General features: G+C 40.8%; 1 protein-coding gene across 7 annotated transcripts in view; it reads right to left on the minus strand.

Annotated features, from left to right (window-relative positions):
• Positions 1-14,086, minus strand: part of LRCH1 (leucine rich repeats and calponin homology domain containing 1) — a 377,798-nt gene that overhangs the window by 154,766 nt on the left and 208,946 nt on the right. For all 7 annotated transcript variants that reach the window (XM_073614132.1, XM_073614135.1, XM_073614129.1 and 4 more), the window contains exons 9-12: positions 13,919-14,031; positions 8,423-8,490; positions 4,762-4,848; positions 39-119 (exon numbers count right to left, since the gene is read on the minus strand). In XM_073614132.1, coding sequence (XP_073470233.1) covers positions 39-119; positions 4,762-4,848; positions 8,423-8,490; positions 13,919-14,031 — 349 coding nt within the window. The remainder of the gene's footprint in view (positions 1-38; positions 120-4,761; positions 4,849-8,422; positions 8,491-13,918; positions 14,032-14,086) is intronic.

Consider the following 14,086-nt stretch of genomic DNA (forward strand, 5'->3'; position numbering starts at 1 on the left):
GTGCATGTAATATATTTTACTATGGTAGATAAACACACTTTACTGCAGATCTGTTTGGATCAGATGGAGAGGTCTGTGTATTAAACAATTCAGTGCTGTCTTCAATTTCCATTCTTAATCTGGAAAATAAAAATGCAATCCAGTCTAAGTGTTCTACAATAGTGAAGAAATGTAAATTTGATAATATTGTCAATAGCATCCAGTTGTCATTTTTGTAATGCATGCTTATAAAAGAAAGAAAAAGAATGGTTATGTAGCTATAGAGCCTCATTTTACTTCTTCCACTTTTACACAATATCTCTTTTAGACTAATACACATGAATATAAATATTTAGTATTTCCATATACGGCAAGACTGATGGAATTGTTAATAACCCCCCCAAAGGAACAGGTCAGTGTGCAACCAAATGTGAATCGTTTATAACAACCAGGACATGGGCCTTACCATTAAAGTGGAGTCTCTAGTCAGAAAAGTCCTGCTAGATCACTTCAGGCTGGCTCAGTTGCGCTCGATTCTAAGCACTGTGCCTAAACTCAGAGCTACTGGGGGCTGATCTGCTGACAGCTTTAGGATTTACTGTTGCTTAATGGGGAAGAAAGCAACAGGAATTAGACAGACTATGCTAAGGGAACATGGATTAGGGAGGGAAAAAAAGAGAAGCAGGAGAGATGCAAGGACAAGTTCTGCTGCCAGGAAGACACAAAAGAGTTAAGTTTACAAGGATAGGGTCTTATCTCATCTCCCCAATTCTCTCTCCTTTATCCCTTATGCTTCAGCACTGTAAAGCTTCTGTCTGCCTTCCCCTCTAGCTAAAGCCTAGTACACATGGGCCGAATGTTGAGCAGAACTGACCGGTTTAATAGAAACCAGCCGACATTCAGCTCCTGTCTACTGCAGTCGATCCACCAATGGCTGAGAGCGCTGACCAGTGTTCTGGCTGGGGGCAGATCACAACACAACAGCAGGGAAGATCGCTGTACTAATGTTAGATAGTAGAGCAGCACCTCCTTAACTGTCAGCCCTGTTGGGTCAAACAAAAAGAATTACTGGTGTGTACTAGGCTTACACCAAGACTTACTATCAAGACTAGAAATTTACTAATTTTATTTGTTTTTCTGGCGCTTTAGCGCTAAAAATAGCACCTGTAAAATGCCTGAAAAAAGCCTCAGCTGCAATCCCAGTCTGAAAGCCTGAGTGCTTTCACACTGGGGCTCTGCACTGGCAGGACGTCAAAAAAAGTCCTGCAAGCAGCTTCTTTGTAGCGCTGTAGAAGTGGTGAATACACCGCTCCTAAAGCGCCCCTGCCCATTGAAATCAATGGGCAGCGCCGGCGAACCCTTTCTAACCCTTTTTCAGCCGCTAACGGGGGTTAAAAGAGCCCCGCTAGCAGCCGAAAAGCGCTGCAAAAACTACAGTAAAGCGCCGCTAAAAATAGTTTACCGCCGACGCCGGCAGTCTGAAAGTGCCCTTAATGTAATCCCTAAACTGTCATGTATTAGATGCTCTGGAAGTACTCAATCTTGTCACTAATGAAAAATCTAAGTGAGAAGTACACAATGACATCAGGTGATGGATGTAGACTTCAAGTCCAAGTTAACCACTTGCCCACTGGGCACTTAAACCCTCTTCCTAACCAGACCAATTTTCAGCTATAAGTGCTGTCACATTTTAAATGAAAGTTACTCAGTCATGCAACACTGTACCAATACGAAATTGTTGTCCCTTTTTTCACACAAACAGAGCTTACTTTTGGTGATATTTAATCATCACTGGGTTTTTTTTTTTTTTTGCTCTATAAATTAAAATTTAAAAAAGAAAAAAAAACAAAAAACTTTTCTTCGTTTCGGTTATACAATTTTGCAAATTAGTAATTTTTCTTCATAAAGTTTGGCCACAATTTATACTGCTACATTTCTTTGTTAAAAATAACCCAAATAAGTATATAATATTTGGTCTTTGTGAAAGTCAGAGAGTCCACAAGCTATGGTGCCAATCATCATCTCATTTCGAGACACCAACAAGCCAGGAAATTACAAATACCCCCAAACGACCCCTTTTTGAAAAGTAGACATTCCAAGGTATTTAGTAAGAGGCATGGTGAGTTTTTTGAAGTTGTAATTTTTTCCGATTCTTTGCAAAATGAAGATTTTTTTTTTTCACAAAAATGTGGGAAAAAAATGAAAACGCATTTAATTTAACACAAAGTTGTCCATTTATAAGTTATTTCCAACACACAGCATGTACAGTATCTCACAAAAGTGAATACACCCCTCGCATTTTTTGTAAATATTTTATTGTAGTGTACAGTTTAGTGTACAGATTGTCTAACAGTGTAAATTTGCTGTCCCTTCAAAATAACTCAACACACAGCCATTAATGTCTAAACCGCTGGCACCCCTAAGTGAAAATGTCCAAATTGGGCCCAATTAGCCATTTTCCCTCCCCGATGTGATGTGACTCATTAGTGTTATAAGGTGTCGGGTGTGAAGTGTGTATGGGGAGCAGGTGTGGTAACCACTTAAGGACCGAACCTCTTTCGGAGATTTGTTGTTAAAAACTGTTTTTATTGCTAGAAAATTACTTAGAACCCCCAAACATTATACATTTTTTTTCTAACACCCTAGAGAATAAAATGGCGGTCGTTGCAATACTTTCTGTCACACCGTATTTGCAAAGCGGTCTTACAACGCACTTTTTTTTGGAAAAAATACACTTTTTTGAATTTTTGAAACATAAGACAACAGTAAAGTTAGCCAAATTTTTTTTTATATTGTGAAAGATAATGTTACGCTGATTAAATGGATACCAAACATGTCACGCTTCAAAATTGCGCCCGCTCGTGGAATGGCGACAAACTTTTACCCTTAATCTCCATAGGTGACGTTTAAAAAATTCTACAGGTTGCATGTTTTGAGTTACAGAGGAGGTCTAGGGCTAGAATTATTACTCTCACTCTACCGATCGTGGCGATACCTCATGTGTGGTTTGAACACGTTTTCATATGCGGGCGCTATTCACATATGCGTTCGCTTCTGCACGCGAGCTTGGCCGGACGGGGCACGTTTAAACATTTTAAAAAAAAATTTTCTTATTTCTTTTACCTTTTGTTTTTACACTGTTCTTTTAAAAAAAATTGTGTCACTTTTATTCCTATTACAATGAATGTAAACATCCCTTGTAATAGAAAAAAATCATGACAGGACCTCCTAAATATGAGATCTGGGATCAAAAAGACCTCAGATCTCATATTTACGCAAAAATGCAATAAAAAATAAAAAAAAACATTTTTTTAAATAAAAAATGTCATTTGAAAAATAAAAAAAAAAAGAGCTATGGACAGAAGTGACCTTTTGATGTCGCTTCTGCCCTGCAATAGTATGGAGACGGGTGGGGGCCATCTTTCCTTCACTCATCACCATACCCAGCAAGGACAAGAATCCGGCCACCTCCACCTTTACCGACGGATCCGGTAAGTGGCAGGAGGGGGGGGGCCCTCTCTCGCCGGCGATAAAAGTGTTCTCGCTGCGAGTCTGCCGCAGAAACCGGACCGCCCGCCGAAGAAGAGGATACCAAGGTTATGGCAGCTAGCTGCTGCCATAACAAAGATATCCCTCTTCAAAGTTAGGACGTATATCGGCGTGCGGCAGTCTGGAAGTGGTTACATTTGTTGTTATCGCTCTCACTCTCTCTTACTGTTCACCGGAAGTTCAACATGGCACCTCATGGCAAAGAACTGAGGATCTGAAAAAAAGAATTGTTGCTCTAAATAAATATAGCCTAAAAACAAAATGGCACGTTTTGAGTTTGCAAAAAGGCATGTGGTAGACTCCCAAAATGTATGGAGGAAGGTGCTCTGGTCTGATGAGACTAAAAATGAACTTTTTGGCCATCAAAGAAAACGCTATGTCTGGTGCAAACCCAACACATCACATCACCCAAAGAACATCATCCTCACAGTGAAACATGGTGGTGGCAGCATCGTGCTGTGGGGAAGATTTTCAGCAGTCTGGACTGGGAAACTGGTCAGAGTTAAAGGAAAAATGCGATATTCTTGAGCAAAACCTGTACCACTCTGTGTGTGATTTGAGGCTAGGAGGGAGGTTCACCTTCCAGCAGGACAATGACGCCAAACACACTGCTAAAGCAACATGTGAGTGGTTTAAGGATAAACATGTAAATGTGTTGGAATGGCCTAGTCAAAGCCAAGACCTCAAACCAATAGAAAATCTGTGGTCAGACTTAAAGATTGCTGTTCACAAGCGTCAACCATCCAACTTGAGGGAGCTAGAGCAGTTTTGCAAGGAGGAAAGGGCAAAAATCCCAGTGGTAAGATGTGGCAAGCTCAGAGAGTTATCCAAAGCGACTTGGAGCTGTGATAGCTGCAAAAGGTGGCTCTACAAAGTATTGACTTAGGTGGTGATTAGTTATGCACATTGACCTTTTCTGTTATTTTTTCCTATTTGTTGTTTGTTTCACAATAAAAAAAAAAACAAAAAACAAAACACATCTTCAAAGTTGTGGGCATGTTCTGTAAATTAAATGATGCAAATCCTCAAACAATCCATGTTAATTCCAGGTTGTGAGGCAACAAAACATGAAAAATGCCAAGGGGGGTGAATACTTTTGCAAGGCACTGTAGATTTAGACTAGACTATAGAAGCAGTGCTGCTCTTTGCACCACTAAATGCACTGCTGTTCCATGCATCACAAAATAATAAAAAAAAGAAACACATGAGAACTTTGTAATGGCTCAGAAATACCTTATAGGATCTTGTAACATATCAACTGCTTCTCTTAACTGTTCTATCATTCCTGCATTAATTTCTTCTTGTTCCAAACTATGTTTCCTGCAAAGGAAAAACAAATATTTTTTAATGATCTTATAATTCTGATGAACCGAACACTGAAGTGAAAGCAGAATGTGTGGCCTCATTATTATGGCTACAGCACCATGTTTTGATCCTCTGAATAATCTTTCAGGGAAAGCAGGAAATGAAAGGGACAGTTGTCACTAGCACAGATGTCCACATGGGAAACTTTCCTCTCACCTCTTGTGCTGTGGTTCCTAGAAATGTTTTAAGATGTAACAATAGCGACTTGGACAAATAGAGAGGGTAAAATCTGTTGAGGATTGTAGCTTAGGCCCCTTTCACACGGGGCTGTGCATTTGGTGGACTCCACTTGCTCAGTGGGGGGATTGATACGTTGATCTCTGCTGAGCAGGCGGATGACAGGTCCCTCTCCGCTCACTGTGCAGAGACGGACCTGGCAGAGCCCCGCTTCCTCTATGGGAGATCGGATGAAAGTGGATCCGCCTCTCTGTTTTCATCCGATTCCATCTGATCCGATTGACGGATGGAAAATAGGGTATCCATCATCTGGATTTGGCAGATCTGATAGCGCCGGATGTCAGTGGACATGTCACCGCTGACATCCGTCTCTCCACAGGAAGTGCATGCATTCACCGTTTTCATATGCAGTGCTACTCACGTATGCGCTCGCTTCTGCACGCGAGCTCGGCGGGAAGGGGCGCGTTTAAAAAAAAAAAGGGTTTTTTTTGTATTTATTATTTTGACACTGTTACACCTGTTACGTAAATGGATGACCCCTGCCCCCTCTAACAACATGGGGAAAGCCATAGTGAAGTCCCCGTGCATCAGAGGAAGTGTCAGAAGAACCGAAGCGTCACACGGCGGAAGACTCCCACTGAGGCGGATCGTGCGGACGGAACGGAGAAGAAGCCGGACGAGAAGAGTGTAGGAAGAAGAAGATGGAGAAGAAGAAGATGGAGGAAGAAGAAGAACACAGAAGAAAGACCAGAAGAAAGAAGACGGAAGAAGAAGAAATTAATAAAGGACTTGTCAAAAACCGTCTCTTGTGTTTTTTAACCTTTTTGACACTTTTTTTGTGAAATGGTAGTGGTGGGCTACCCCAAAGCACCCTCCTAATGTTGAGGGCATGTGGCCTGGCACGGTTCAGGAGGGGGGGGCGCTCTCTCATCCCCCTTTTCCTGCGGCCTGCCAGGTTGCGTGCTCAGATAAGGGTCTGGTATGGATTTTTGGGGGGACCCCATGCCATTTTTTCAAATTTTGTCGCGGGGTTCCCCTTAAAATCAGGTCTGGTATGGATTTTGAGGGGGACCCCCACGCCATTTAAAAAAAAAAAATTGTCGCAGTGTTCCCCTTAATATCCATACCAGACCTGAAGGGCCTGGTATGGAATTTAGGGGGACCCCCAAGCACGTTTAAAAAAAATATTGGTTCGGGGTTCCCCTGTGGGGAAATTCCATGCCGTTTTTATTAATAAACTTTTATGTGTATTGCCGGACCGTCAATTCATTATAGCCGACACTAGCGATAGTAGTTTTACATGACTTTTTTTCCTTTAGAAATATCATTTTGCTGTCAGACTGTTCTAAACAAGGGAAATATGCGCCACTTTACAGGCATACTATAGACACCCCCCCCCCCCCCCCCGGTACAAAATTTAAAGGAATATTACATTTTTTATTGTTTCACTTTAAGCATTATTAAAATCACTGCTCCCGAAAAAACTGCAGTTTTTGAAACTTTTTTTTTGCATTGATGTCCCCTGGGGCAGGACCCAGGTCCCCAAACACTTTTTATGACAATACCATGCATATAAGCCTTTAAAATTAGCACTTTTGATTTCTCCCATAGACTTTTAAAGGGTGTTCCGCGGCTTTCAAATTTGCCGCGAACACCTCAAATTGTTCGTTGTTTGGCAAATGGGCAAACAGCCAATGTTCGAGTCGAACTCATGTTCGACCCGAACATAAAGCCCATCCCTATCCAGCACTGTTCTGCTGGAAGAGGACTTGACTCCCAAAGCACCTTTGGTTTTCTCTAATAGAGGACGGATATCCCCTTGTGGAAGTACTACTGAATTTTTCCCATCGCTATTTCAGACAGTAAGACCTTTCTGAATGCCCTGGGGGAGATGTACAGACCGAAGGAGAGGCACTGAAACTGATAGGAGAATTGAGGATGAATTGGGACAAATAGGTGTCTGATAAACCTACAGAGCATCCAGTCTCCCAGATTTCTGAATATAATTGATTGGAGGTTTTCCCATCTTGCACAACTCCAACTTACTGAGCTTGTTGAGTTTTGTTTTTTTTTCTTCAACTTCAACTGCACTGGGCACAGATTACCTGATTTAAATTTTTTTTGCTAGGAACAGAGGTGAACCAAATCCTCATCTCCTCTGGGCAACTGGAACCGTCACGATTGCTTGTTATTTTTTTTTCTCTTTTAATCCCGCTACAAAATGGACCAGAATTTTTTTACTTTTTCATTAACTCTGGTAGCCTGGCTCACTGAAAGAGATTGAAAGGTAGACTTCCCACCTATCAATGTTATATGATCGTTATGCTCATTGAATTACGCCCCTGCATGGGTGAACGTTTGTCATGATGTTATACTTTTTCAATTAAAATTATTGTACCAGAAAGTTTGGACCTCCTTTAAAACTTACACCAATGTGATGCCTATATAGCCTCATGCACCCCCTTTTTTTCTTCCTCTTTCCCACACCCTACCTCATTTTCCACCCCAAATCTTCTATCTTTACCTGAACTATCCTCTGTTGAGCCCATTTCTCTTATTCTGGTCGGTATGTGGCTGATAGAGACCCCTATCATTCTTGTCACAAATTCCACAATACTTGTGGGTCATTTGAGCGGGCTCAAATCGCACCAAAGCCGTACATGCAGTAATTTTGGAACCGCACTGCAACTGGATTGCATTAAACTTTTGTATCATGCGATCCAATGTGGCCAAACAAACTGCATTTGTGACCTGCTTTTGAGGTGTTGTTAAGATTGTACTGACACCCGCTGCAGATTGCAAGGGCAGTGTGATTAAAATGCAGTGCGGGAAACAGGCATGGATTGTGGGATTTCCTGCATAGCATTAGTGTGAACCTAGGCTTAGGTTCATACTGCTGCAACCCTCAAAGTCGTGCAACTTTGTATTGAGACTTGTTTGTGACTTGATACGACTTTCATGCCACTTTAATGTTTTGCGACATTGGCAAATCATAACAATACAGAGTGTGACACATATCGAACTTACAAAACCCTCTGAAGTCGCAGCCAAAATCGCAAAGATAAGACAAAAAAATGACTTCCTTGCGACTTTTGTGATTTTAACATTGCAGTCTATGACACTCATGTCCCAAGAACGATCCAGAAAAGTCGTGCAGAAACGATTTTTTTGATGAAGCGACTGGAAAATAATAACCTGATATTGAAGGCTTTAACTAGTAATTTCTATCCTAGAGTTTTCATGCAACAACCAAATTGTGTTATTTAAGCATATCTGATTTTAAATTACAAGGGGTGAAGTAAGGATGAAGGATGTTGTTCGATTTTGGGTAAATCCCATGATTTTATATTACCTGTTTTCTATACACCATGGTGTTTCTTCCTGTATTTGAAGGGGTTCATCAAATTCAGCTGCTTTTGACTGAAGTTAGAAAATATGCGTTAGCCACTATGGTATGAGAAAGTTTGATCAATACATACTGTTATTGCTAACCTTTTCGAAAATCTCAGCCAAAAGTACATATAAAATACAAAGCACTCAGCAAAGAAAGTAAAGCCTAGTACACACAATGAAATTATCTGATGAATGATCGACCGTTTTGTTTTTTTTTTTGTATTCTAGTCTCCAGCTGGAAAATGAAGAGGTTACTAAAGTACAAAAATTCTCCTACGACAGAATAAAAATTTGGAAGTGAGGTCATGTGCTGTATTGTATTTTCTGAAAAAAACTGTACTGATTAAACATAAATCATATGATCTGGTATCGGAAAAGAAAAATTTTAGAGTTTCTCCCAGACGAAAGCTGTGCACTAACAATCAGATTATTGGACGATCGCTTCAAAAGTGGTATTTTTTGTATGATTTTCTGATCATGTGATAGGGCCTTTAGAATCCAATGATATCAACTGTAAACAGAATTGGTAAAAATGTTGTCAGTTTAGGTTTAACAGAGGTGTGAAAAACACACATGGCCACTGCAAGGAGCATACAGTGGCCATGCTTGGGCGGGATGAATTATCTGAGCTCAATTCCTTATTTTCATCCAAAAATGTACTGTTGACAAGCATAAATCTCAATTAGGTGTGGCTGCTGACTTACTAGGTGAACAAGCGAACTTTCACTATATTGCTGCTTCTTTGCTACCAATTGAGTTTCTGCATAATTTCAGCCAGCAAGTTAACAATTTCCATTATCTAGAGTGCTTTTTGAGCCACAGTGGTTCTACTACTTACAAGGTATCGCCAGCAAGAAAACTGCCTGTGTGGCACTATGTGCCTTACAGTTATCACCATACTTTTACAGTTACTGTTACAATAAAATAACTTAATTTTGCAGATCAAATATTTTAACAACACTTGTAGTTACACAGCATTTAAATCCACACATTTTGCTTTTACAGTATATCCAATTTACAACTATGTGCATGCATTAATAGCATGTTACTATATCCATTTTCAAATGGATATAGTAACATGCTATTAACGCATGCAAGTTTTTTTTTTCCTTTAGGAAATTGGGCAGAACTTTTATGGAGGAGATTGTAAAACAAGGAGCTAAATAGATACCGTATATACTCAAGTATAAGTCGAGTTTTTCAGCACATTTTTTTGTGCTGAAAGTGTCCACCTCGACTTATACTCGAGTCAAGCACTTTTCTGCAGCAAAAAATTTCATTTTCCGAACCGAGTTTGGGGCCCCGTATCTCAGGGCCACTTGGTGCTAGGAACCCCAAATTTGGTGTGCAAACCCAGTGGAACTGGTACCACAACATATCCAAAGATGGAGTTCCTAGCACTATGTGGCCCCGAGATACGGGGCCCCAAAATTGGTTCGGAAAATGTCATTCTCTGCTGCAGAAAAGTGCTTGACATTTTCTGAACCGATTTTTGGGGCCCTGTATCTCGGGGCCACTTGGTGCTAGAAACCCCAGCTTTGGATATTTTATGGTTCTAGTTCCACTGGGTTTGCACACCAAATTTGGGGTTCTTAGCACTAAGTGGGCCCAAGATACGGGGCCCCAAATTCGGTCAACTGTGTCCATCTGCAGCAATGTCATTTTGGGACCCTTTGGGTCCAGAGACCCCAAATTTTGGCTGCAGCTAGGGGGCATCTAGGAACCCTTAACTATCGAGTTTGAAGTTCGGGGGACCTATGGCTGCAAATGGGCACAGTGAGGCATGCAAATGGGCACAGTGAGGCTGCAAATGGGCATTGTTGACCCTCTTTTCCACTTACAGTAGCTGTGCATTTCTCACCCTCGTCTTATACTCGGGTCAATAAGTTTTTCCCATTTTTTTGTGGTAAATTAGGGCCTCGACTTATACTCAGAACGACTTATACTCAAGTATATACGGTACTTAGGATCAGATGGAACTCACACTCAAAAATTTAAAAGATTGCAAGGTAAATTAGTGAACAAATTAAAGTGGTTATAAAGACTTGAGGATTTTTACCTTCATGCAGTCTATGCTTGAAGGTAAAAAACCTTCTCTGTGCAGCTTCCTCCTAGCCCCTCCTAAAACTTACCTGAGCCCTATCTCGATTCAGCGATGTACACAAGAGCCTCAGCTCTTTGGGGTCGCTCCCTCCTAATTGGTTGCTGTCAATCCCAACCAGTGAGCCAATGAGGAGAGAGAGGGGCGGTGCTAAGATGCAGCTGTGTGTGTGAATGGACAAGCAGAGCCGCAGCTTGTGATCGAGCATTCCTGGATGCCCCCCATTGCAATCTGCTTGCTCTGGGGGCACTGGGCGGGAGGGAAGAGCCAGGAGTGCTGGCGAGGGACCCGAGAAGAGGAGGATTGAGGCTGCTCTGTGAAAAACAATTGCACAGAGCAGGCAAGTATGAAATATTGGTTATTTTAAAGCCTTTAAAAATCACTTTTTAATAGTAAATAAGGAACATCTACACTGTATACATTCTATACTATAAATAATTTTAAAACAAAAGGTTTATCTTGTGAGCCACAGTGGATATTATCTGGCCAGTCACCGTATATAAATTACAGTGCAATTAAAAGGTCCACATCATTTACCCACTAACTATATACACTGATCAGCCATAACAGTATGACCACTAACAGGTAAAGTGAATAACATTGAATATCTTGTAACAATAGCACCTGAATGTGTGTGGAAAATATTAGGCAGCAAGTGAACATGTTGTCACTTGATGTATTGAAAGCAGAAAAAATGGGCAAGCATAGAGTTGAGCGACTTTGACAAGGGCCAAATTGTAATAGCTAGATGACTGGGTCCAAAATCTGTAGCTCTTGTGGGATGTTCCCTGTCTGCAGTGGTTAAAACCTACCAAAAGTGGGTCCGAAGAAGGAAAACCGGCAAACAGGGTCATGGGCAGCCAAGGGTCATCGCTGCACATAGGGAGCAAAAGTTAGCCTGTAGGGTCTGATCCAATAGAAGAGCTACTGTAGCTCAAATTACTAAAAAGTTCATGCCAGTTCCAATAGAAAGGTAATAAATTTATAGTAAACTCCGCGCTCAGGATGATAACGGGTTGCAGCCCCCCCTATTGGGTTCCCGAGGGAACTTACAGTGAATAGAGGTAAAAAATGGGGTGATTGGCGCTACCTTGTTAAACCAAATACGTGTATAAAAATGGTAGGTAAGTACCTCTATGCAAAGAAAGGTGGGGTGACTTATCCAATAGAAAGGTGTTAGAACACACCGTGCATTGCAGTTTGTTGTGTATGGGGCTGTGTGGCTGCAAACTGATCATTGTGCCCATGTGACCCATGTTCACAGCCAAAAGCACCTACATCAGATACATGAGCATCAGAACTAGACCACAGAGCAATGGAAAAAGGTGGCAAGGTTTAATGAATTAAAAAATTGTTTGTGGAAAACAACGAGTTTGATGTGTTGACTTGGCCTTCAAATTCTCCAGATCTCAGTCCAATCAAACATCTATGGGATGTGCTGGAAAAGCAAGTCTGATCCATGCAGGCTACTTACAGGGCTTAAAGGATCTGCTACTGATATCTTGGTACCAGATACCACAGCATACCTTCAGAGGTCTAGTGGAGTCCATGCCCCGACGGGTGGTCATAACATTGTGGTTAATCTGGGTAATAATAAGCGTGCAATGTTTTTTTAATTCCACAGATACTCGTTCCCTTAAACAGTCATATAATCCAGTGTATAGTCCTGCAAATCACCATACCAGCAGAGCTACCATAGGGTAATATCACATAATACAGTAGCCACAGATAGCTGCTGAAAACTGACTTTAGTTATATTCACCATGTTTTGAGACCCATATAAAGGTATGCCAGACCATCTATGACAGTGATAGCGAACCTTGGCACCCCAGGTATTTTGGAACTACATTTCCCATGATGCTCAATTACACTGGAGAGTGGACAGTGGATGAGCATCATGGGAAATGTAGTTCCAAAACATCTGGGTGCCAAGGATCGCCATCACTGATCTATGGGCTTCATAAAATAGCTGCCAAAACATTGCCTATCAGTGCAGAGGAGGTCAACAATATCACGTTTTAAGTGAACATATAGATCATCTAGTAACATCGAAAATCACACATCTCTCCACAGGGTGGTGCTGTGGAGAAACAGTAATCACCGTATTATGTCCTAATTATTGTCGAACCCCCCACTTATCACATATGTATAGCTGTAGCATAGATCATACTTTTTCGGGGGTATCACTATCCTAACCTATAGGGTGCTGAATTATATGACTGTGTACTCTTTTATGATCTGTTTATGGAAAATATTTTTAATAGATACCAAATAAAATTGTGATTGTTTTATATATGTTTATGTGTCTAAGTGCCTAAAAAGTCCAAGTGATCCATTACCAGCATTTTTTTGGATCTAACAATTAGTAGTCTTTGAATAGAATCCATAACCACCTCCATCTTGATGTCAGGGCTATTAATTCTAGTCAATAAATGTAGCTCACGAGGTAACCAGAGTGCTCTAGCTAACTGCAGGATCCAGCAAAGAGCATTATCAATTATAAACGGAAGCCTTAGATGCCGCTTGAACACCTTAAGCCCGTAATACATTTACCAGGACAGCATGGTTAACAGAGGGTTTTGTCATTTATACCGAGTGCTTCTTAGTTCAGTCACTGCTGAAAACGATCAATAGATCTGTGTACTGAATCCACAGTTGATTTTGGGTTCCAAATTCAACATCTTAAGCTACGAGATTGATAACTGTTTGCCCAGAAGGGGTATTGTCATGGCCTCTGTCAGCCAAGAAGGGGGGGGCAGTGCAGAGCACTGTAGGAGGACATATTGGCATCTTTTCTGAAGTAGTAGATACAAAGTTTTGATACTAAAGGAAAGGAGCTCCGTGGTTGGGATTGAAGTCAGAGCAAAGACAGAATTCCGACATGTTCGCTTAAAACAAATTACATTAAAGATGGCAATAGAGGTCATGAGGCATTTTGGTCCCGATTAAATTGCATGAAGCAACAGGGTCATCATTAAATTTAAATTAAGCTTGTGACTCCCATTTGGATTCATAATTAAAAAACCTATATCTCAAATGAATCATGAAACTAAAGTTGATCAAACATTTGAATATGTTAGCAGTATATCCAGCAGTGAATTATATATGTCTTTCTCTCTCATGTATATGTACTGTATAACCTGATATTTCAAGGTTTCAACAGTATACTTTCTTTCTATAGCCCTCTAAATACTCTTCCCAATTTAAATTTTCTATGGCTGACCACAGATAATATTAACACGTCATTGATTCAAATTAATAATTGACAGCACATGGATCCTGTGAAACATTACTTTATCTCTTAAGTGATTTGTACCAGACAATTTCCTGCTACACAGGTGCAATATACAATACCTGGCTGTAGCTCATAAACTTTGTGCAGCTGGCATCTGTATCCGCTTTATATTGGCACATTGATTTTTCTGACTCGTCGGCAGAATTTAGGATATAATCCTCATGACATTCAACTAAGCAGAAAAGAAGGATGAGAAAAGTATTAAAAAAGAATGAGAAACATTTGGA

The sequence above is a fragment of the Aquarana catesbeiana genome, linkage group LG02 (assembly GCF_042186555.1).
Source record: "Aquarana catesbeiana isolate 2022-GZ linkage group LG02, ASM4218655v1, whole genome shotgun sequence".
Lineage (NCBI taxonomy): Eukaryota > Metazoa > Chordata > Amphibia > Anura > Ranidae > Aquarana > Aquarana catesbeiana.